This window comes from Artemia sp. Qi Xiang Cuo, chromosome 12 (assembly GCF_049724085.1).
Source record: "Artemia sp. Qi Xiang Cuo chromosome 12, ASM4972408v1, whole genome shotgun sequence".
Classification (NCBI taxonomy): Eukaryota; Metazoa; Arthropoda; class Branchiopoda; order Anostraca; family Artemiidae; genus Artemia; species Artemia sp. Qi Xiang Cuo.
Window position 1 is genome coordinate 55456064 of NC_142805.1, and position 25658 is coordinate 55481721.

At 35.9% G+C, this 25658-nt stretch overlaps 1 protein-coding gene across 1 annotated transcript in view; it reads right to left on the reverse strand.

The window, feature by feature from the left end:
* The window catches only part of LOC148946297 (sodium/glucose cotransporter 1-like), a 124994-nt gene that overhangs the window by 18868 nt on the left and 80468 nt on the right, over nucleotides 1-25658 (reverse strand). Inside the window, 4 exon segments of the mRNA XM_089098360.1 lie at nucleotides 1107-1197; nucleotides 5242-5410; nucleotides 7758-7908; nucleotides 14117-14360. Of these exon segments, the coding sequence (XP_088954486.1) occupies nucleotides 1107-1197; nucleotides 5242-5410; nucleotides 7758-7908; nucleotides 14117-14360 (655 nt within the window).

Genomic DNA, 25658 nt, shown 5'->3' on the forward strand with positions numbered 1-25658 from the left:
GCCGTCACTGAGCTAAAAACAGAAAAGAACTTAAAAAAAAGAATAGAAAAAGAACATAATTATCAAAAAGCTAGATAAGACACAGTGAGACTTAGAATATTTAATTGTAATTCAAATAAAGTTCAGAATTTCTGAATATGTAATTCAGAGTAAAATATCTTAGAATAGAAAAGAAGAGACTTATAATAGAAAAATATATAATTCAGAGTAAAAATATTTTAGAATAGAGAAGAAGAGACCTAGAATAAAAAAATATGCAATTCAGAGTAAAAAAAAATCTTAGAATAGAAAAGAAGAGATTTAGAATAGAAAATAATGTAATTCAGAGCAAAAATATCTAAGGTGCCTAAAGTAATGTCAAGTAAAATGAGCCAACAAGGCAAATAGCAGAAAAGTTAAAACTAAATATTGCTAGGAAAAAGTAAAAAAAACTGAGAAAATTAAACCTTTTTAGTTAGGAAAACTAAAAAAAAATTCCATCACTAGATACGACAGAAGAGCATTGACAATAATTTTATATAATACTGAGATCCAAAGAATCATCGTAGTTGTGACATAAAATGGCTTTTTAGGTGATGAAATTAAATGTAACAAACTTGATAAGATAATCAAAGGGAATAGTCCAAAATTCAAAAAAAGTAGATGCTAAAAGGAAATTTTTCGTCATATCCAGGCGTGATACAGCAATGCAAACTGTGTTTTTAATTCAATGCCGAATAGTTCATAAGATCAAGTGCGTGTCTCCTTTTAATTAGAACCAATTCTTACTTTAGTAGCTTTAGATTACCCTTGCTTTAGATCACAATACTCTAGTGATCAGCATTAACTGGCGCTAGCAATTAAAATGTCATAACCAGATAAATACATAAGAAAAAGGACAGTTTTAATTTAATATCAATGTACGCATTCTTCTTTTCCTAGAATGTTGAATAGAAAATTCTTTTAAATTAACAAACTCTAGGGCTTAACGGTGGCATTACAGTCAAACATGGATCTAATTAAGAAATTCGTAGCAAAAACTCTAGAGAAGGCTCAGAGAATGCTCAGCGCTACTAATATTACACTGGTTCAGAAAATACTGAGTAGATAATTTACAGAATATTCACCTGAGCCACACGGTGGAATGACATACCCAAACTCTAGGCTAAATCTTATAATACCGGTGGCAAGGCCAATCATTAGACTCCAAAACGCTCCCTAAAATTAAAAGAGAAGAATCAGGCTATAATAAAAATTTATCTCAGCAAATAGGCGAATTTTCTACCAGTTTCCTTGTAAAAAAGATTGATAAAATTTCAGTAGGCTATTTTTCTTAACTTTTATTCTCTCTGTCGATACCTGATTCTCCAAAGTATGAGCTATTATTTTGTTCATTTTACGACCAAATTTTCAAAAATTAAAACCCCATTTAAGGGAATTATTGCAACCATAGCAATAGGGAAAATCACATTTTCAGATGTGAATGCAGTGACATGTCAATCACAGAATTAGCAGCGTGCTGCGACAGCTGCAATCTAGTAAAGGGTTAATCTTGGCCCGTTAAGTCAATGTAAAAAAGAATCAAACCACAGCCCACAGTAAACGAAATTTTAAAATACATTTTGGAAAAAAAATCTTTTTTGAAAATGAGGAAAAAAGTGCTTCCTCCGTCGAGCGGGGGAGAATCACTATTTAAAGCCGTTTTAGTAGCTGTGACTTGAATTAATCTTAGTAATAAGGGTTTATTGTGTTTTTTTTTGGGGATTTTCAAAAAAAAGCCTGAAACCTGACTAAAATGAAACCAAATTTAAATGAGAAATTAACCACTGGGATCTATATGGCCGAAAACTCCAAAATGGAGAAGTACAGTTCCCCATCTTGAACAAAAAGGAAAATCGCTTTACGACACAGTGTGTAGTGAAACGTCTGTTCTTTTTTACTTTTTTTGTTGCCGCTAGTGGGGCACTTAAACATTATAGAGAGATATTTAAGGTTCCATTTAAAAAAAAGCTATATCTAACGGATTTTGTAAGCAATTAAAAATAATATTAAAAGTTAATGCAATTTCTGACAAAAACACTGAATGCAATTTTTGACAAAAACTGCTTCTTCATATACAAGACGATTTAACACGTGTATCTTTTGCCAACTAAAAGTGAAACACATATTTTTTGAAAAAAAAAACTTCTATTGGATGAGGTCATATTTGAGTGGTCTCACTGTCGGATTCCCTGTTGTTCGTTCTTTATAGGTTCCAGCTAAGAAAAAACCAAAGTGCTGCAATGTGGCATTTATAAGGGAGTGAGATTTCAACTTGCTTAAACAGCCGAATAAAACTGCTACTTGGCCAAAATTTGAAAATGAAAACAAAAATAATAATTTGAAAATAAAAATCTGATAAAAGTTTTTAGACTTACATAAATGACCAATTTAGCAGTTATAAATCAAATTGCCACTCTAACTTGGTTAGAATTTTGGTCTCTTTCTCTCCGCTGGACTAAGGGTAGAAATCTAACAAAACTCTAGAAAAACAGTTCAGGGGTAAACGTGAATCTGATCAGACAATAGCATAACAGAGTCTGTATAGCAGTTTGAATAAGAAATGAGGAATGAAGAATCAGACATCTTAATTGATTTCCTGACAAAGCCCAACAATCTAATATTTTCATTTTTCTAATGGTGTTCAATCTGCAACAAGGTCTGAAAAAAACAAAAAAAAAATGAGCAATTGGTTAGTAAACAGAAGAAAACATAATTGTAGTGTTATTCATGGAGGTATACTGATTGACTATTACTCATTTAATAGATTGCTGTAACAGAAGCAATTTTTGCAACTTACTGGTTTAGAATGATTGGATATTAGGGAAGGAATCCATAATATGAAAGTGAATTTTGAACATTCATCAATACTTCAATTAACAAATAACCCCGATTAGTTTGCTGAAGTAAAACAATAGTACCTGAGAACAAGACTTCAAATAATGACACTTGTAATGATACAAGTAATGACACTTGTCAAACTGAAAAAATAGTAGTGGCGAAATTTCGTCAAAATAATAGGGTGGGGGGGGGGAGGGAGTTGGGGCCAATTTTCCCAAATCAAGTGAAAATGACAGTGAAAACTGAAAAATGATCAATATATTATCCTTTAAGGCCAAGATATACTAAAGAAAACTTACCTGTTTATCTGGATACTTGAAATATATAGGTTTATCTTAATTTTGACAAGATTTTCTGCAGAAACCTGATTTCAAGAGGGGAGTAAACTGATTTCTTGGGGGGGGGGCAAACTTGGCGTTGGAGGGGTCAGTTACACCCCCCCCCCATAGCAAATTAAACCCTGATAAATAGGCGCTACTGAATTATTGAATGCCCAAAAAGGATGAAAATAGTTCAAACATTTTCCATTTAAATACCCTCGCCTTAATTAGGTATTTTTATTTTGATTGAGGATCAAATTTCTTATACAGGTATAAGACAATGAACTACTAAATATCCATGAGAATAGCGAACAACAATAGCGACAGTGGAAGCAAACCTAAAGGACCCCACAATTAGTGCAAGGGATGCTCTGCAGAACATTATTGCAACAACTCACAATGTTCTACAGCAACTCGTGATGTTATGTAGAACTGATCTCAGTTTTCTTGGTGTTAATGTTCGTAAAACCAGTTATAAGATTTTTGTCACACTTGCGTTAACTCTTTGAAAAATATATCCTTCGGTCAATTTACAATTAGTGGTTTTTTGTAAAAGAATCACCTGAAATTTTTGACTGAATGTGATAAAGAAATATTGTGAAGTTATAGCGTCTCACGCTGCAACAGGTCTAGGTTTAGCTCAAAGACTTCTTGATTTGTTCCTAGTATCTGTGATTTGCACCTCCTAAGAAGATGCAATTCGCATTAAATCCTTGCCTACGACCTTCTCCCACTTCATTCAGGGATGACCTGCTTTTTGTTTGGTCCTATATGACCGGCAGAAGAGGACGACCTGTCATCCGCAGAATGTGCATCTTTCTTTCATTATAGCCCTAGAAAACGGGATATAATCCTATTTTGCGTACAGATTACTATTTGAAATATGGTCAGTCACACGGGTACCCACACGAATGCATTTATAATATCTATGGAAAAAAACCCTCATCCTTCTGTCGGAGTGCCGACATTTCAGAGCCATGTTTGACAACTGTAGCTTCTAATATTCTAATCCTTGTTCAAGACCCTTCTTCGTATTTTTCCAAACTTTTTTGAACTGTGAAAATACACCTTGGGCCTTAGCTATTCTACTTTTAACATCTTCATTGCACCACGCCGTCTTTACTCTTTACTAACAAAAATTGCAGTGGTAAGTAAAGCTATCCACTTAATGATCTTCTCGCTACCCAATATCACCTCTCACCTCTTTACCTTCACTTGTTCTCAGTCAAAGAGACTTGGTCTTCTTCACATTAATTTTCAAACCTGTTTTTGCACCACATTTTAATCTAGGACACTCAAATCATCAACGTAGTATACGTCTAGGATAGTTTTACTTTCCCATTTGAACTCCCATACCTCTATCGTGCTCTTTAGTACAAAGTTCATGAAAATTATCCATGCGCTTACGCAAAACCCTGCTAAACAACCCCTTGATAAACACAACACAACCCTGCTTAAGTCCTGATTCAATACGAAACCAGTTACTTTTATTCAATCTTGCATTTTAGAAAGACTTCATTTGGGTAAGTGGTTTATACTAATTTTTACAAGTATCTATTTAATCATTGTATCCATTATGATATATAAAGTATATATCAGTTGTGTGATCACCAGCTGTTAACACTGGTTTACCAACGTTCGAATGGTCTTCACCAGCTCATTTTATAGATATGTTTTCTTCTAATTCCGATATTTATTCATGTCATAGTAGGAGTGTGGATAGGTTGGTGCATGAGAAAAGAACTTAAGTGAGGTCAAGCCACATTTTTCACGACGTTGATATAAGCCATCAAAATAGCAAAAGGTTTTCTAACTTAAATCAAAACATGAAAACACAAGCTCCTCATCCGTCCCAATCTATTCGAAGCCTCTCTCTTTACACCCTCCGAGGAAGTTCCATTTGTCTAATATATATTTCCCTACGATATCGTCCCATCCCATTCGGGCACGACCTGCTTTTGTTTGGTTTACATGTTTGGCCGGCAAGGACAGCCTTTGGCAATCTGCCATCCTTCAGGCTGTATTTAATTGCGGTATACTCTTTAATTGCGTAAATCTTTACCTTTTCATTAATTCTATTTGTGAATACAGCAAGCATGTAGATTGCACAAACGGGAGGAGCCAGGTATGAAGTCACACTTTGAATGTAATTGAAAAGTTGACTTTCTTTTGAGGACTGAATAATTGGAATCCAGAGTATACTCACCGTCACCAAGACAAGCGTGAATACCCTGAAAAATTAAAAGTATTTAGCTGGAAATACCCATAACATAAGGTAAATACCCAAATAAATCGCAAATTTACGAACAAAAGCTTAAATTTAAATGAAATAAATAAACAAGAAAAGACGCACAAGTCAGAAAAAATCGTTAGTAAAGTTGAACCACTAATTATCCCGATTTTACTGCAATTTTTTGGACTTTATTCTAATTTTGCCTTTTTTTCTCTTATTTAAAAACATTTTTTTGCTTATTTAATTAATCTTGTTAGACAGAAAGTAGAAATGACCGAACAAATGACAAAATAAGTTACCCCTAAATTCCAAAATTTTGGTTGACGATAGGCTACGTGTAATGAGATAAATAGATTCAGTTTTTGAACTGTCAGCAGGGGCGAATCTCCAGTATTTTTATTGGGGGGAGGGGGGCAAGAAGGGTCTATATCTGGATGGTCAAAGGGCATGGGATGTATATATTTTTCTCCATATTATTGGGGGGGGCAACTGCCCTCCCCCTTGCCACCCCCCAAACGACGCCCCTGATTGTCAGTACTTGAAACAGTGTAAAGTTAAATTATATAAACACACATATAGATGAACTTCGCATAGACAGCGTCAATTGTGAGAATGACTTGTCAAACGCAAGATCAGCTTAAGCAAAGGGGGATTGGGGTTAAGATGAACTTTGTATTTTGAAGAATTACAGATTTTTTACATTTTATGACAAACATATATTGAATGTTGAGGAGATTTTTAACTTACTTATGAAACCACGTTAGGAATTCTCTCAACTACAAAAAAAGAAGAAGAAGAAGAAGAAAAAAAATCAGTTTCTTCTAAACATTTTATAAAATATTTTCTTTATGCAAAAGTAGTATATCGTGAATTTTTGCTACGTGTGTTCAACAAAAATAGTTTGGATTTTTTCAAACGACTACTACCCTTAACCCTTTCCGTTGAGGAGAATATTTCATTTTTCGCACATATTTTGTTTCCACCACAGAAATGCCCCACAAAGTAAAAGTTTCCAGTCTCCAGTTACAGTCTCCAGAAATGTTTCCAGTCTAATTGTACTTGTGCTTGGGTAGATGTTTTTAAAGCCCTGGGAGGAGGGGAGTTTAAACTTTAGCACAATGCGATAGGGGGATTAAGGAGTGTGGGAAACTCTTCTAATGTATGAAATAATTTATGTTCGTTTTAGGTGTTAATCTTGCAGGATTTCTGTCACTCGAATTTTTTTTTTTCTTCTGTGGATTTCTGTTCCATTTTAATAGAAGAACATTGAACCCCTAACTTTTAGAAAACAAACGAGGTGAGCTATCATCCTACAGCCCCCAAACAATAGACATAGTAAAAATTTATTAACAAGAAAGAAGATGGAGAGGTTAATTTTTACCATTCCCCGTTCAAACCTCCTTCTATATTTATCTGAATCTTCACAAAGAATTTGAAATTTTTGGGAAAAGAATACAGAAGAAGGACCTTCAGGTAAAATCTCCCTTCCACCTACACAAAGTTCCACCTGCCCTCCTCAATAATAACAGATGCGCAACTATACAACATTGTACACAACCTTGTCAAGCTTCAAATGGATTAATTTGAATAAATAAAATCTTAAAATAAATATCACCATTCATTCTGTATGACATACGTGCATGAATGAATGATCTACTGCGTGACATTAGGCCTATTGCCTCTGAAACTGAAAATCTCATCAAAAAAGTATTTCAGTAGTCTTAACTTAATTGTCTATCTCAAAATTTTAGCATTGATTGCTTTTTATCCCTCTTTCTGGCAACGCTGTGCTTATGAGGCGCAAAATGGCAGAAAAAATCTCTTTGCTCTGGCACGATTTTTTTTATTTAAAAAGAGCACTAGAGATTTTGATATTCATTCGGATAAGCTTTCTTCCGATTTTCTAACACTATACGATCACCCCTTCGGAAAAAACAAACAAATTAACATACATCCGAGAAAATTTTTAAAACGTAAAGAAGTACCGAATTTTTATAGGTAGGGAATCGAAACCTTCACAACAGTACTGTTTGATTCAGAATTTGACGGTGCAGTTTTTATAGAGATCTCTCGCTTTTTTTTTAGCTGTTTTTCATTTTTTTCGAAAAACAAGCAAAATTTCCCAGGCTCGAAGTTTTTGTTTGGTAAATTTCGACTTAACGATCCTCATACATTTGGAAGAAACAAAAAAAAAACACGACTCTTTTAGTACATATATATAAATATCAAATTTCCTTTCTTAAAGCTTCGGCTACTATTATCAAGAGCTGCTTCTTACTTGTTACAAATTCTTTAAAAGTGAAGAGCTTTGTTGTAGTAACTTAGTAACTTAGCATGAGAATTACCTTCCTACAATAAGCAATTCAATGTCCGATGCAGCTTTCCTTATTCTAGTCCAGATGTCGATCGTGAAGATTGTTGAACTGGAATTGAATACTGATGTTAAGGAGCTCATCAGGGCAGCCAACATCACAGCTAGCATCATGCCTCTTAAACCTTAGAAGAAGAATCATTTTTCACAACAAAATTCCTCAAATTTTTGGCAGTCATATTGGCTGATTATCCAACCTTTATTTGTATGCAAATCAAGAACTGCAGTAAAAAACAAAAATATATTCCGTCGTTATTTGTTTTAATGTAGTTCCTTACTCTCTAAAAAACATCGCTGTAAAAATTTTACAATACCAGGGATATCAAAAATGATAACTTTTTAATCCTCTGGATCCACATTAAGTTTATTTATACCTAAACTTGCGATTTCTTAGTATTTTTTTTTGTGTATAAATTTTGGAGATTTTTGGGCAATACCACATTTTACTTAGTGCTAATACGTTGAGCAGTGAAAATAAATAAAACAATTTTTTTATTTATTTTTGTTTAAATCTGACAACAGTTTTCATCCGTAAAGTTTCAGAGATTAACAACCTGTCGATTCAAAGAGACAAATCGTTTTTTCAAGCAGAGCCATTCAAAAGGAGGAGGGGGCCATCGGGTCAGATGCCCCGAGTGGGACAGCTGGGGGTGCTGCGGCTTGGGGGTTGCCCTTTTTAATAAGATTTTTCTCTTTGATTCGGCCTTTTTTGCTTATATTTGAGTCGGGAGGGACGCGCTATAAATTTTCCCCGGGAACCACCAGCCCTAGGAGTGGCTCTTCTTCTAAGGAAAGCTAAACCTTCTTTTGATGCCATTTTTAGATTTTTTTTGTGATTTTCACCCACGTTTCTTGTTTTTAAATTTGACACCCGCTACTACCAGAAACTGTATAACTGCCTATCGGGGTCTTTGTTATCAAAATTGAGTTCCCGAGTTTTCCTAGTTTTTCAAGATATATGTGGTTGTGTATGTTTCCAATTAACCAGTTAAAATGTTCAGATTGCATTTTCATTGTCCAAGAGATTTGTAGGTTTATTTTTTTTTCAGTTCCCGTCCTTTCGAAAAGTATTTGCGAATTAAACAAAATTTGTGAAATCTATGGGAGAAACACTTTCCGCAACAAAGTTGCGGGAATTTTTAGAGAGAGCCTGAGACCCCTCGATAACCCCTGAAACCCTGAGCAAAACTGACATCATTTTTGAGGGTTTTCAACTTTTTTTGTAAATTCCCACAACTTCATTTTCGTAATAACATTTTGTTATTAAGATTAAGGAAAGTAATAATTACCATTTCTACGTCGTGACAAAAAGACAATTTTTTCTCACCAGACAAATTTCTTTAGAAACACATTTTTATAGTTTTGGTTAATTTGGATGGTTTTGAGCCCTTCAAGGACTTTTAACCTGAGTCACTCAATGGCCTGAAGAAACTGTGAAATCAAAAGGTATTTTCTGTGAGTCCTAAGACTAATATAATTCGCTTCACAAGAGCTAAATTATTGAACTGTGCAGTGTATGGAAAACGCAAGCATTATTGACAGACATTTAGCGCGTCGGTTCATCTCTTCGTTTCTCCAGAATGTCAAGACTAGACCCCGGCGCCGCATCGATGAGGGAAGACTGGCGACGGTGGGGCAAAACAGAGGCCCGCCGCCGCGCCGCCGGCATGATGTCGGTGGCCCGCCGCCGGCGCGATCAATGTTGACCGCAAACATTAATGTTTTTATCAGTCTTTCTCAAATCACAGCTTAAATTTACAACAGATTCGAGCCTATTCATGAGTTCAAAAATTCAAAAGTCGCTGGCATGAAACTGGTCTTCTTCGTTATTCATCAACAGAAGTAGAAATCTGGTAGAAACGAAATGGCTGTGGCATTTCAGAACCCTTGCATAATATGAGTAGTTGAAGGATCTATTAGTTATGTATTCTTAACATAAATAATTATCAAAATTAGTAGTTTTTTTTCATCGAGCGTTACTGCATACAAAACTTCGAATACCGTATCACAAAATTTGTCAGTTATCTGGGTAAAAACTTTGAATATAAATTTGAACTTAGAAGCTTAATTTTTTCATAATGCACTTTGCCTATATCTGTTTTGTCACCTTTAAAACAGTTGAAATGGGTGACTTTGATATTGATCGTTTTTTGCTCTTTTGGATTCCTAAAAAGCCTTCTTGTATTAAAAACTGGTTTTTAATAACAATTAAAAAAAAATAAAAAAAATGCATTTTTAAGTTTTTTTTTGGCATCTTTATAGAATATATGTCATGTAGGTTAAGGCTGAACTACTGAATTTTTATTGCTTTTGGCTGCTCTTTTGGATATTATTCATTTTTCTTTTGGGGATTCATTCCGAATTATAAACTGATAAATTTCTAATATCAGTCAAATTATAAACTGCATCTAAAAGGAGTAAATTTATCAAATTGCAAAATACATGTTTAACACTTCATATGAGAACACTTCAATTACAATGAAACAAAAAACACTTAATGGTTTATTCGGTATGAAGAAAAATGACTTGCCAGATATTTTCTTAGGTAAAAAATGAAAAGCTCATCCGTTTTAAATGTAATTACATGAAATAATATGCAGACTGAATTAACTCCATGAAGATGTTGAGATTTTCTTCCTAGTTCGTCACTTTTAATGCAAGCAAAATGTTAGGACACTTAGTATCAGTTATTAAGTTTAAGCTTTGATTTTCAAATGGTGACAAAAATTACCAAATTTAAAAAAGTCGCAACAATGAGTCACCTGTGGTCAAAATATTCAAAGACACTTCTTTGATCCCCACCCAGGCTCAAAGCTTCTGCTATGGTCATATCCATGGAAATATCCAAAGAGTTTCTTTTTAAAATAGCTTTCAAGCGTGGTTAGGGGTATTTAGCCTTTTTTTTGTTTTTCTTCAAAGCTTTGAAAAAAAAGTGTTATAATATTCCAAATGTTACATTTGTTATATTTGTGGATATTTTTGGTAATCATTTGTGTGGTATCGAATTTTTTAAACTACTGTAGATACGTAAGAACGTTGCAACATCTAGTACCCTGAGGTCATAAGACTGTCAAAGACTCCTCCTTGAACCTCCTAAATTGAAAGTTTTTATTACGACATTGTCACTCGAGCGCAACGTTAGGTGGGGATGTCGATATCGCTTTCGTCACACCAATTCGTTTTGGTGTGAATCTGCCTGGTACTTATGAATAAATGTTTTTAAAGTAAACCCGTTTCATCAATAAGAAAAAAGAAACGGGTTGGAGACATAAGTCCCTTTCCCTTTGGCCGATGAAACTGTACAAGTGCTGTATCAAGTATAACTCACGAAAATCTTGTTAGTTTTTGTCAACTTTTCAACTTTTTGGCATCCTGCTTTCAATAAAAAAAAAAAAAAATCAAGGTACTATCACTTAAATATAATAACTCCCTATGCCCCCCCCACTGGATACCGTCTTGATAGTATACCGTATCTGCTTTAATTAAAAAAAAGTAATTAACTTATTGGCACCCCTGATTTCAAAAAAATCGATGTATTATCATTTAAATATGATAGCTCACTACCCCTCCCCCTCTGGATACCACCTTGATAGGATACCGTCTCTGCTTTAAATAAAAAAAAAATAACTTTTTGGTATCCCTGCTTTCAATAAAAAGATTCGAGATATTATCATTTAAATGTAATACCTCCGTACCCCCCCTTCAGATACCACCTTGATAGGATACCGTCTCAGCTTTACATTAGAAAAATAATTTACTTAACAATTAACTAGGTCACCATATGGTTTAAACAAACAAGCAAAATAACGGTAAACAGCTTAGTGTTCCTTGAAAAAAAAATTGAGGGTTCGAGTAAAGGGGTACAAAGGCAACAACAAAAATTTCAAAATTATTCAGATATACCTCAAATTATTGGAAAACTGAGTCATAGATTCGCCGTGGCATTCAATAAGATCCAAAGAATCTAATTAAAAGGGAGCACAAACATAAGCCAAATTAGGCCAGTAGCCTATGAGAATCGCAAAACACCCAAGACAATGAACAAGTCCCAATGGGGGGCCCTAGATCTATCAAAATATTTCAATGATTTCCCAGGGAATTTGATATCATTTTCTTCTGTCTCCACTTTAAATGAAAAAAATAATTATCTTTTTAGCATCTCTGCTTTCAAAAAAAGGTATTATCATTTAAAAATGATTGCCCCCTATCCCCCCCCCCCTATAGGCAATAATTTATAATTTATTTATAAATCCTATTTTTGGGGTAACTTCCGTTTCGATCTTTAATTCCCCAACCTTGTACATAACTTAGTCTATAGCTAAATTATGTCTCAATAGAAGAGTTTTTTTTGGAGGGGGGGGGGAATGTTTCAGAAAGAAGATTGTATTTTCTATCTGGCGTTCAACGATTGAGTATTAAACATTAAGAAAATCTTATCTAAAACAGCAAAAGAAAAAAAATTCTGCAAGCTTACAATTCAGCTGTAGAAACAATCTGTCGGCTGTCACTTTCAAAATCCAACTGAAGGCTGAAGATGTATTGTAGTAAATGCTTTCTATAGTTCTATTCAACTTGAAAATAAAATTCTTGACTACGAATGATGTAAGAAATAGCGATTGGTAAACTGCATTCGGAATGATTTAAACTCATTTCATAAAGACGATACTTTTTTTTGTCAACATATGAAGAACTGTGTATATTGCAATATTTGCATTTGCATATTGCATCAGTCTGGTTCTTATGCAAAGTAACAAAAGAGACGAAAATTAACGAGCAAGAGAGTAGTGAAGAATTATGGTATGCAAAGTAATATTTCGCAGGAAAAGTCACTGGTGATAAACCACTAGGGATGGCACCGTGATTGCGTGACTTTCGGGGATTTGGGGAACCAATTTTTTTTCGGGGAAATATCCCAAAATTCAGGGATAGTGCAAGTCCTGCTTGATTTCTAATCAGGAAAATCGAAAATACTAAACCACACGAGAAGGGGAAGCTCCGATTTTGCGGTTGACGCAATAAAGAATTGCCACAAAATTAATTTAAAGTCGACCGAACCAAATTTTTTTCGAGTTGACGCATAGATTTTCGGGGAAATACCCGAAAATTCGGGGATAGTGCAAGCCCTGCTTGATTTCTAATCAGGAAAATCGAAATACTAAACCACACGAAAAGGAAAAGCTCCGACTTTGCGGTTGACGCAATAAAGAATTGCCGCAAAATTAATTTAAAGTCAACTGAACGCCGCCGACTCTGTCGCGCCGGCAGCGTTGCAACACTTCGGCGGCGGTCGACTGGGCCTCTCGTCGTTGGCGTTCGGTCGATCCGCCGGCGCGGCGCTGGGGTCTAGTCAAGACAGAACAGAGAAGTACATTAGAACCCACTTAGATCTAACTGAATCACGCATCTACCCCTATTGAACTTGCTCGTACCAATTCAGAGACTATGATCTGACAGCAAATATTATCAGGACATATGAGGAGAGATTTCCCGTCTTCTTTGGCGGAAAGACGAACATTGGGACAAAATAATTTTGACCAACCTAAATTTTGGGATAAATACTTCTATTTTTATCCAAAGTTTTGTAGGTCATGCAACTCAGTGCCTGTAACTCAAAGCCCAATGAGAGTGCATTTTTTGTTTGGTAGGTCGTTCATGTGAAAATAGTGTTTATAAATGACTGCAAAGTCACCTAAACTTCGAAAATTTTCGAAAATTTAAATTCGAAAATTTTAAGGCGTTTCATCTGTATTCTTTTACATGACCTCTAGCTGTGTAGTTGGCCTTTTCTGTAAATACATACCAAGAGATGTTTACCCTAATCTGACCTGGTAAATTTAACAGACTAAAAAAGAAAATAAATAAACAAAAACTAAAAAATGGAAGAACCTATTAAGACAGACGACTCGAAAAAATAAACATTTCAGAGGAAAGCAGAAAAGGTTTGGATTTCTTTGTGGATGTTCTTGAGTCTAGAATGTCTAGAACCCTCTAGAACTACGTCTACACTTAGAACTACATCTAGAACTAGAACAACGTTTAGTACTTCGTTTAAAACAAGGTATGTATGCAAGAAGAAATTTTTGTATCTAGACCCTCCCTTCGTGATATTAATGTTTTTACGTATATTTTTGTACATTATTCGTAAAACTCGCCAGTTTTAGTTAGGTTTGAAAAATTGAGACATTCCCCTAAAAAATCACTAAAATGAGATTCCACATTCACGCTGCTTCTATGCTTTTTCAAAGCTAAAAAAAAATTAAAGTTTGGGTTGTAATGAAAACGGATGCTTCTATATATTAAATATTTCCTTTTTTAAGGACAGAAGGTACATACCAACCGGCATATATTTGATCACCAATTCAGGGTAAGCAGTGTTGGTACAGCCATAACGACTTTGGCAGATTCTGTAGCACTCATCCGGGTCATTACAGGCAACAGTGTCAGCATTTAGAATCCGGGAGATCATTCCAGGAAAGACCATCAAAAAGAGCGGAAGAACTTTTAAATAGCCAGCTAAAATGCAACCTCCTTTGGCATGAGTCATATTCTTCGATGCAAGACAACGCTGTACAATCACCTAGGGTAGAAAATACATTTAAAGTGTTCTTGCCATGTGGGTCCCGGTCCCTTATTTTAGTGTGAATTAATTTTCGACAAGGAAGCACATGCAAAGAAATAACTGTAAAATTATAATATGGTCCACCTGTATGGACCAGGGGGGTACTTTCCACCCCCCCATATTTTGATGTTTTCTCACAATTTTTTTTTATATTTAATGCAGAAATTATTTTCAAAGATTTCAAAATTTTCAAAGATACGTAAAGTGCGATATTGCAACTTAAATCAGGCAGAGAAGTCACATTGACTTTTCGTTTTAATTCCTTCACTGTAAGGCTTTATTTATTCTTTCATAAAAATGTGTGTTTTAAGTTTGACTTGTACTATTAAATGACTTGATTTAAATTGAGGTGCCTAAGTAGTTTACAAGTTTTCAACTTCCGGGTACGCTAAATAATTGAATAAATTTTTTTTTATTTTTAGAAGCAACTATATTTCAATGTTATTAGAGCATTGGGTGCTAAGGGTTTTTTGGGGGGCTCAATTTCCGTCACCAAAAAACTTTCCGTGAATGAAAAACTAGCGTTTACTAAACTGGACAAGAATCAATCATCAATACCCTTTCCTAATAAAAGCCAGATGGTCAGAAAAACAAAATCAACATCAAAGGGCATTTGAAGGGGAGAGGAAATCAAAACCACAAAAAAGGACAAGCTCCACAAAATCCATGAATATTTAAAGTTCAATTTATTTTAAGAAAACGCCCAAGTAAGCTATAGTGCTCGTCGTCATTAAGTGAAGTCATCAGGGGCGTCAGTCAGGGGGGGGGATTGTCCAAAAGTCTTTTACCCCTTCCTCCCTATATTTTACAGAATATGTTTTGTTGTGTTTTAAAGAATCCTTTTTTTATGTATTTTCATTGAAAAAAAAGGATGAAATAACAACCTCTGGCACCTTCTTTCTAGATTCTCAAAAACCAATGTTGTGCCTCCCGCTAAATTTTCGTGAATTGCCATCCCTCGTCATATTAAATAATTAATTTAAAAAATTTAAAAAAAACAAGTTTTTCAAAGAAAAGTAAAGAGCTCCATCAAGCCAAAAATGAGCAGAAACGGAGTCAAATAATCTTCCAAGCGTAAAACTACCACAAACCACCACCAATAAACAAATGAAACAAAAAAAGAACAGAAGTTACAACAAATGATAAAGTCAAACTCAAAACGAGCAAAAATTAATATGAATAGGGATGACATCCTCCTTGCTTTCTCAAGACCAGGACATAATTTGTACTTTACGAAAAAAAAAACAAAAAAACAACAAATGACTGTATTGTCAGTTTAATAGATATTATTCCTTAAAGTTTTAATAATTTTGTACTTGTTAAAGTAAAAAGAACAAATTATTTCCTGGTCTTGAGAAGGCAAGAAGGTTGTAAATTAATTGTTTTAATATTTCAGTATTGAAACAACTACATCGATCGCCATGGGACAACGCCTCAAAAGATATAAAAATAGGTACTAAAATATTTTCAGTAAAATAAAAACAAGGTTTTCTAGAGCCCCCCCCCACTATCTACCCCCAATTTTAAAAACAAATATTCAGCTCTTAACATCGGTAATTGCAAAGTTCAACTTCAATCTGAAGACATGGGCACGTTGAACCTTAATTGATGGTCATAGAACACTAACATCTGGCCTTTGGATTTTAACTATTCCATAAAATTATGGTAAAATTATTCATATAAAAAAAAAATTGAAAGATTATTAAGCAAACAAAACCAATAAAATTGAAATTAAAAGAGCAATAGTATCATTGCTCAATCTAGCTTTTAGAATGTTTCATTACAGTCTTCCGAAGCCTTCTTAGAAGATAATCAATAGGAAGATGGTGACTCACACAACTGTCTCCTTTAATTACATCTATTAGGTTTTAAAAAAGGCTAAAAACTTGACTGATCAATGTAACGCATATATTTTCAGAGACCAAAGATCTAATCTGATTACCAACTGAAATTTTCATGAAGTCCCCTATTTTGTCCTTAAGAACTTTCTCACTTACAGTTTCAGATAAAAATTAATTTTTTGGCTTTATATAATCAAGCTGAGGGATTCGAAATATTCTTCTGAGGATGCATTTATCAAACAGTTCGTATTAACGAACTGTAAGTAAAGAATGACCTGGCTCAATAGTAACTGAAACTCTAAAAAAAGAAATTTGGATACCAATAGATACATCAAAAGAATCAGATTTTTATGCTGATTTCAAATGCAGAAGTTTCATTAATTTCAATCATACTGATCAAAAGTCACGCACCTGAGAAAATTTGTCTTACTTTCCAAAAAAAGGAAAACCCCTTAAAAGTCATAGAACCTTAATGAAAATCATACCATCAAATTCAGCATATCAGAGAATCCTACTGAAGAGGTAACAAGCTCCTATCTGCAAAAATGTGGGATTTTGTATCTTTTGCCAAAAGAAAGATCACGGATTCGTTTTTATTTGTTGTTTTTTCCAGGGGTGATCAAATCGACCCAGTGGTCCTAGAGTGTCGTGGAAGGCCTCATTGGAACGGAAATTAAAAGTTATAGTGCCCGTTTTAAGAGACCAAAAAATGGAGGGCAACTAGGCCCCCTCCCACGCTCATTTTTGCCAAAAGTCACCTGATCAAAATTTTGAGAAAGCCATTTTGAAAAATATAATATCTATTTTTTTGAGGATGACTTAATCCCCCACAGTCCCCGGGGGAAGGGCTGCAAGTTATGAACTTTGCCCAATGTTTACATATATTAATGTTTATTGGGAAGTACACAGACGTTTTCAGGGGGAATTCTTTCTGACAGCGGGGGGGGGGGGGGTGGATCAGGGGTTACGTGGGAGAATCTTTCCATGAAGGAAGTTTTTATGGGGGAAGGGACATTACTATGAAGGGGTGCCAGATTTCCCAGCATTATTTAAAAAACGATCAGAATTTAAATAAAAAAACAACTGAAAAACATTTCAACTGAAAACTTTTCAACATCAAAACTTAAAAAAAACAGAGGCTATTACATATGTGATTGAGCTCGCCCCCTAGTCAATACCTCGCTCTTTACGCTAAAGTTTATTTTAGTACTTTCATAAGAGCTATTTATTCTAATAAACGGCCTTTGTGATTAAGGGGTCATTCTTAAAGAAATGGGAAAAAAATCGAACTTTAGCGTAAAGAACGAGGTATTGACTAGGAGGGAGAACACCCATAATATACTTAATAAAAGTATACGAATATAGAAGTTCGTTACGTAAGTTAACTTGTAAGTTACGTATATTTATTACTAATAAAAACGATCGTAAGTAAAGTTTTTTATTGTTTTTAAAAATAAAGTTGTGAGACAGACTCAAACTTTAGCATAAAGAGCAAGGCGTTGAGGGGGACAGCCCCTTTCATATACTGAATAATTTCTGTTCGTTTTAAGTTTTAATGTCGCTCCTTACGTTCAGTTAAAAAAAAAAAACTTGTTCTTTTTTGTTTTTCCAGTGAGCTTTAAAAGGCCATCCGGCCTAGGTCATATTGTACATAAAGTTTCAATCCTATTTTGCCCGTATAGCCCTCACAGAACGCTACATCATCAAATTTTTCAACTTATTTTTAAAAGAAAATGTGTGCATTATAAATTGTGAAGTAGTTTACACCTTAAAGCAGCTTGAATCATAGGCAGCGCGATAGCGCTGCCTAAGTAAAGAACGACGTGGGCACAATGTATTATTTATTTTTTTTTCCTCTACACCCGGGCACTTCGTATCGAAGGAGTTGTCGTAGAAACTTCAAAAAGGGCTCATTCGATTGGAAATTGCATTGGCTTGTGTCCTTTTTAATAGTTGAAAGTGATTGGAGGGCAACTAGCCCCCCTCCACGCTCATCATTCCCCCAAATACATCCAATCAAAATTTTGAGATAGCCATTTTGTTCAGCGTAGTTGATTTCCAAAAAGAAAATATGATTTTGAGGAGGACACTCCCCCAAAACCCTCGGGGCAAGGGTTTTAAGTTATGCCCTGGGGGCATATAAGGTTTTTATAGAAGGCGTTATCGTAAAAACTTCAAAAAAGGCTCATTCGATTGGAAATTCAAAGTGCTAGTGCACTTTTAAATAGTTGACAGTGATTAGAGAGCAACTAGCCCCCCCCCACGCTCATCATTCCCCCAAACACATCCAATCAAAATTTTGAGATAGCCATTTTGTTGAGCGTAGTTGATTTCCAGATAGAAAATATGTTTTTGAGGAGGACACTCCCCCACAACCTTCGGGGCAAGGGTTGTAAGTTATGCTCTGGGGGCATATAAGGTTTTTATAGAAGGCGTTGTCGTAAAAACTTTAGAAAAAGCTCATTCGATTGGAAATTCAATGGGCTAGTGCCCTTTTTAATAGTTGAAAGTGATTGGAGAGCAACTAGCCCCCCCCCCCAAGCTCATCATTCCCCCAAACACATCCAATCAAAATTTTGAGATAGCCATTTTGTTGAGCGTGGTTGATTTCCAGATAGAAAATATGTTTTTGAGGAGGACACTCCCCCACAACCTTTGGGGCAAGGGTTTTAAGTTATGCCCTGGGGGCATATAAGGTTTTTATAGAAGGCGTTGTCGTAGAAACTTTAGAAAAAGCTCATTCGATTGGAAATTCAAAGGGCTAGTGCCCTTTTAGCCCCCCACGCCCATCATTCGCCCAAACACATCCAATCAAACTTTTGAGATGCTCATTTTTTTCAGCATAGTTGATTTCCAGATAGAAATTATTTTTGGGGACGACACTCCTCTACAGCCTTGAGGGCAAGGGATGTAAGTTATGCCCTGGGGGCATATAAGGTTTTTATAGAAGGTGTTAGAAACTTCGAAAAAGTTCATTCGATTGGAAATTCAAAGGGCTAGTGCCCTTTTTAATAGTCGAAACTGATTGGAGGGCAACTAACCCCCCTCTCACGCCCACCTTTTCCCAAACACATCCAATCAAAATTTTGAGATAACCATTTTATTCAATGTAGTTTTAAGTTCTTTAAGTTAGGTCTTTGAGGATGACAACCCCCTCACAGCCCTCAGGACAAGGGTTATAATTTATGCCTTGGGGGCATATAAAGTTTTTGTAGAACGCGTTGTCGTAAAAACTTCAAAAAGGGCTCATTCGAATAGAAATTCAAATGGCTAGTGCCTTTTTTTAATAGTCAAAAGTAATCGGAAGGCAACTAACACTCTTTCCACGCCCACTATGTCCTCAAACACATCCAATCAAAATTTTGAGATAGTAATTTTGTTCCACGCAGTTAAAGTTCAGGAAATTATACCTTTGAGCAGAACACTCCCCCCAGAGTCTTCAAGGCAAGGGTTATAAGTTATGCCCTGGGGGCATATAAATTTTTTTGAAATTTTTGTCGTAGAAACTTGAAAAAAGGCTCATTTGATTGGAAATTCAAAGGTTTTTTAATAGTCGAAAGTGATTTGAAGGCAACCAGCCCCCCTCCTACGCCATTCATTCCCCCAAACACATCCAATCAAAATTTTGAGTTAGCCATTTTGTTCAGCGTAGTTGATTTCCAGATAGAAAATATGTTTTTGAGGAGGACACTCCCCCAAAACCCTTGGGGCAAGGGTTTTAAGTTATGCCCTGAGGGCATATAAGAACGATGTTGGCACAATGTATCATTTATTGGAGGAGGACACTCCCCCACAACCTTCAGGGAAAGGGTTGTAAGTTATGCCCTGGGGGCATATAATATTTTTTTTTATAGAAATCGTTGTCGTAGAAACTTCAAAAAAGGCTCATCCGATTGGAAATTCAAAGGGCTAGTGCCCTTTTTAATAGTCGAAAGTGAGTGGAGGGCAACTAACCCCCCTCTCACGCCCACCTTTTCCCCAATCACATCCAATCAAAATTTTGAGATAGCCATTTTATTCAACGTAGTTTTAAGTTCTGTAAATTAGGTCTTTGAGGATGACAAACCCCTCACAGCCCTCAGGACGAAGATTGTAAGTTATACCTTGGGGGCATATAAAGTTTTTATAGAACACTTTCTCGTAGAAACTTCAAAAAGGGCTCATTCGATTAGAAATTGAAATGGCTAGTGTCCTTTTTAATAGTCGAAAGCCATTGGAAGGCAACTAACACCCCTTCCACGCCCACCATTTCAACAAACACATCCAATCAAAATAATGAGATAGCCATTTTGTTCCACGCAGTTAAAGTTCAGGAGATCATACCTTTGAGCAGGACACTCCCTCCACAGTCTTCAGGGCAAGGGTTATAAGTCATGACCTGGGGGCATATAAGGTTTTATTCAAATCCTTGTCGTAGAAACTTGAAAAGGGGCTCATTCGATTGGAAATTCAAAGGTCTAGTGCCATTTTTAATAGTTAAAAGTGATTTGCGGGCAACTAGCCCCCTCTCTCACCTACCTTTCCCCCAAGCACATCCAATCAAAAATTTTTAGATAGCCATTTTGTTCAGCGTTGTGGATTTTCAGATAGAAATTATGTTTTTGAGGAGGACACTCTCCCACACCCCTCAGGGCAATGGTTGTAACTTATGCCCTGGGGGCATATAAGTTTTTTATAGAACGCGTTGTCATAGAAACTTCAAAAAGGGCTCATTCGGAATGTAAATTGAAATGGTTAGTGCCCTTTTTAATAGCCGAAAGTGATTGGAAGGCAACTAAAACCCCTTCCATGCCCACCAATTCCCCAAGCATATCCAATCAAAATTTTTAAATAGCCATTTTGTTCCACACAGTTTAAAGTTCAGGAAATTATACCTTTGACCAGGACACCCCCACACAGTCTTCAGGGCAAGGGTTATAAGTTATGCCCTGGGGGCATATAAGGTTTTTATTGAATTCTTTGTCCTAGAAACTTGAAAAAGGGCTCATTCGCTTGGAAGTTCAAATGGCTAGTGCCCTATTTAATAGTCGAAAGTCATTTGAGGGCAACTAATCCCCCTCTCACGCCCACTTTTTGCCCAAACACACCCAATCAAAATTTTTAGATAGCCATTTTATTCAACGCAGTTGAAAGTTCTGGGATTTAGGTCTTAAAGAATAACAACCCATCCCCCCAAAACCCTCAGGGCAAGGGTTGCAGGTTATGCCCTGGGAGCATGTAAGGTTCTTATAGAAAGCGATGTTGTAAAAACATTAAAAAGGGCTCATTCAAATGAAAATTGAAAGGGCTTGTCCCCTTTTAATAGTTGAAAGTGATTGAAGGGCAACTAGCCCCCCTCTCACGCCCACCCTTTCCCCAAACACATCCAATCAAAATTTTGAGATATCCATTTTGTTCAACGTAGTTGAAAGTTCTGGAAATTAGGTCTTTAAGGATGATAACCCCATCAGAGCCTCAGTGAAAGGGCTGTAAGTTATGCCCTGGGGGATATAAGGTTTGTATAGAAAGTTGTTGTAGAAATTTCAAAAGGGGCTCATTTGATTGGAAATTGAAATTGTCCTTTTTAATAGTCGAAAGTGAGCGGAGAGCAATTGACCCCCCCCCCTTCACGCCCACCTTTTCCCCAAACACATTCAATCAAAGTTTAGAGATAGCCACTTTGTTCAACGTAGTTGAAAGTTCTGGAAATTATGTATTTAAGGACGACAAACCCCCAGAGTCCCCACGGCAAAGGCTGTAAGTTATGCCCTGGGGGCATATAAGGTTTTTAATGATAGAGTTGTCGTAAAAACTTCAAAAGGGGCTCATTAAATTGGAAATTGAGAGGGCTTGTTCCCTTTATAATAGTTGAACGTGATTGGAGGGTAACTAACCCCCCTCTCACGCCCACCATTCCCCCAAACACATCCAATCAAAATTTTCAGATAGCCATGTTGTTCAACGTAGTAGGAAGTTCTGGAAATTAGATCTTTGAAGATGACAACCTCCCAGATCTCAGAGCAAGGGTTGTAAGCTTTCCCCTGGGGGCATATAAGGTTTTGATTGAAAGCATTGTCGTAGACACTTCAAAAGGGCTCATTTGATTGGAAATTGAAAGGGCTAGGGCCTTTTTCAATAGTTGAAAGTGATTCGAGAAAGACTAACGCCCCTCTCACGCCCACCATTTTCCCAGACACATCCAATCAAAATTTTTAGATAGCCATTTTATTCAACGCAGTTGAAAGTTTTGGGATTTAGGTCTTAAAGAATAACAACCCATCCCCCCAAAACCCTCAGGGCAAGGGTTGCAGGTTATGCCCTGGGAGCATGTAAGGTTCTTATAGAAAGCGATGTTGTAAAAACATTAAAAAGGGCTCATTCAAATGAAAATTGAAAGGGCTTGTCCCCTTTTAATAGTTGAAAGTGATTGAAGGGCAACTAAACCCCCTCTCACGCCCACCCTTTCCCCAAACACATCAAATCAAAATTTTGAGATATCCATTTTGTTCAACGTAGTCGAAAGTTCTGGAAATTAGGTCTTTCAGGATGATAACCCCATCAGAGCCTCAGTGAAAGGGCTGTAAGTTATGCCCTGGGGGATATAAGGTTTGTATAGAAAGTTGTTGTAGAAATTTCAAAAGGGGCTCATTTGATTGGAAATTGAAATTGTCCTTTTTAATAGTCGAAAGTGAGCGGAGAGCAATTGACCCCCCCCCCCCCTTTCACGCCCACCCTTTCCCCAAACACATTCAATCAGAGTTTAGAGATAGCCACTTTGTTCAACGTAGTTGAAAGTTCTGGAAATTATGTATTTAAGGACGACAAACCCCCAGAGTCCCCACGGCAAAGGCTGTAAGTTATGCCCTGGGGGCATATAAGGTTTTTAATGATAGAGTTGTCGTAAAAACTTCAAAAGGGGCTCATTAAATTGGAAATTGAGAGGGCTTGTTCCCTTTATAATAGTTGAACGTGATTGGAGTGTAACTAACCCCCCCTCTCACGCCCACCATTCCCCCAAACACATCCAATCAAAATTTTCAGATAGCCATTTTGTTCAACGTAGTAGGAAGTTCTGGAAATTAGATCTTTGAAGATGACAACCTCCCAGCCCTCAGAGCGAGGGTTGTAAGTTTTCCCCTGGGGGCATATAAGGTTTTTATTGAAAGCGTTGTCGTAGAAACTTCAAAAGGGCCCATTTGATTGGAAATTGAAAAGGCTAGTGCCTTTTTTAATAGTTGAAAGTGATTGGAGAAAGACTAACGCCCCTCTCACGCCCACTATTTTCCCAGACACATCCAATCAAAATTTTGAGATAGCCATTTTGTTTAACGTAGTTGAAAGTTCTGGAAATTAGGTTTTAGAGGTTGACAACCACCCTCACAGCCCTTAGAGTAAGGGTTGTAATTTATGCCCTGGGGCATATAAGGTGTTTATAGGAAGTGTTGTCGTAGAAACTCAAAAATGGCTCATTCAATTGGAAATAGAAAGGCCTAGTACCCTTTTTAATAGTCGAAAGTGATTGGAAGGCTCGACTTTTTTATAGTAAAGATCGATGTGGGTATAATGTATTATTTTTTTTTTTTTTTTGTTGTTTAGACAGGGCACTTTGTCGAAAGAGTTGCCGTAGGAACTTCGAAAAGGGCTCATTCGATTGAAAATAGAAAGGGCTAATGCCCTTTTTAATAGTCGAAAGTGATTGGAGGGGAACTAAACCCACTCCCTAGCCTACCCTCCCATTTGGCTTTATGTTTAAAAACTAAATGTCGTCATAAGATTAAATCAAAATGCACCATGTTAATGCTAATTCCCAATAAAGTATCTCAGCAGTATCCCAAGAACGACTGAGGGTATTATGTTCAAACTTTCGGGGCTGCTTCTGCTCTTAAAATTTAACCAAATCAATATAGCGTAAGTGTATCCAAGCTATCAAAGAAAGTAAACAGATTTTCATGCAAATGGTATCAAGTTTTCCATTTTAGGTCAACTAGAGGAGGTATGAAACTAAATTAAACACTACTATTTGTCTCCAGATTTTTAAGAAGGTGTATGTTGTTAAAAATTACTGAAAATTTTTGTCCAGCATACAAATCTCAGGCCAAACTATAAATTCTTAAAAAAATGAAAAGATTTAAAATATTATTTTCTTTTTCTCTAAAAAGACCGTGTCAATATAAAACGAAAAGAAATTAATTAAAAAAAACTTTTTCCACAAAATAAGTATTTCAAAGAAAAATAAAGAACTTCATTAAACAAACAATGAGCAAAAATAATATCAAATAATCTACCAAGTGTGAAACTACCACAAATCAGCATCGATAACTAAATGAAACCCTAAACGAACAGAAATTACAATAAATAACCGAGTCAAACTCAAAACGAGCAGAAATTAGCATAAGTTGGGCTCAAAACCCCTATGCCTTCCCTTGGCCAGAACAAAATTTGCACTTTACTGAAAAAATAAAAAATCTTTTTACTTTTATATCTTTAATAAATGAAATATTATGAACACTTTGATTACGGTACTAAATATCAGTATATGTATATAAAACTGACTGCACATTCATTTGTATTTTTTTAGTAAAGTGCAAATTTGGTTCTGGCCTTGGGAAGGCATAAGTTTGCGCCCAACTTATTTTAATTTCTGCTCGGTTTGAGTTTGACTCGGGTATTTTTTGAATTTCTGTTTGCTTTTGGTTTTACTTATTTATCGATGCTGATTTGTGGTAGTTTCACGCTTTGTAGATTATTTGATTTTATTTTTGCTCATTTTTTGTTTAATGAAGTTCTTTACTTTTCTTTGGAAAAATTATTTTGTGGAAAAAGTTTTTTTAATTAATAACTTTAAAAGAAGATGCCAATTCATGTAATCTCCTATTATAATACCGGCTTCTTTTGGAAGCTATTATGACACTGTTTCTTCTACACCCAACCTTAGGATCGATTTAATCTTAATTTTAGACGTCGTAAAATCTTTGCAGACTCACACCATTGGGGAGGGGGAAGGGTTGCGGACTCCCACCACTACTTATTGCAAAAACAAAGTTCTTTTTAGTTATCCAAAAGTTGTAGCCAACAAAGAAGATATCATAGAAAAGGGTTCGCTAAATTAAGTTCAGTTTGTATTGACCCCTCGGCTCTGATTCTTTTGTGAGTTTACCCCATTTATCAAAACAAACATATCCAATCAGTTTGATTATATTATTTCCATTTTTCCGTTTTTATTATGCCCACCGTGGCTTAAAAATGTATTCCTCTTGTCTGTTTATGCACTTCCAGGCATCGGTTTGACACTGACGGAGCCTGCTGGAAAATTACCCCACGACACCTATACGCAAGGGCGTATCCAGGATTCTTTTTCGGGGAGATAATTTTTTTTTTTGGGGGGGGGGCGTGAAGCTACCAATAACTATACAAAATACACGAAAAATTTGTTTAT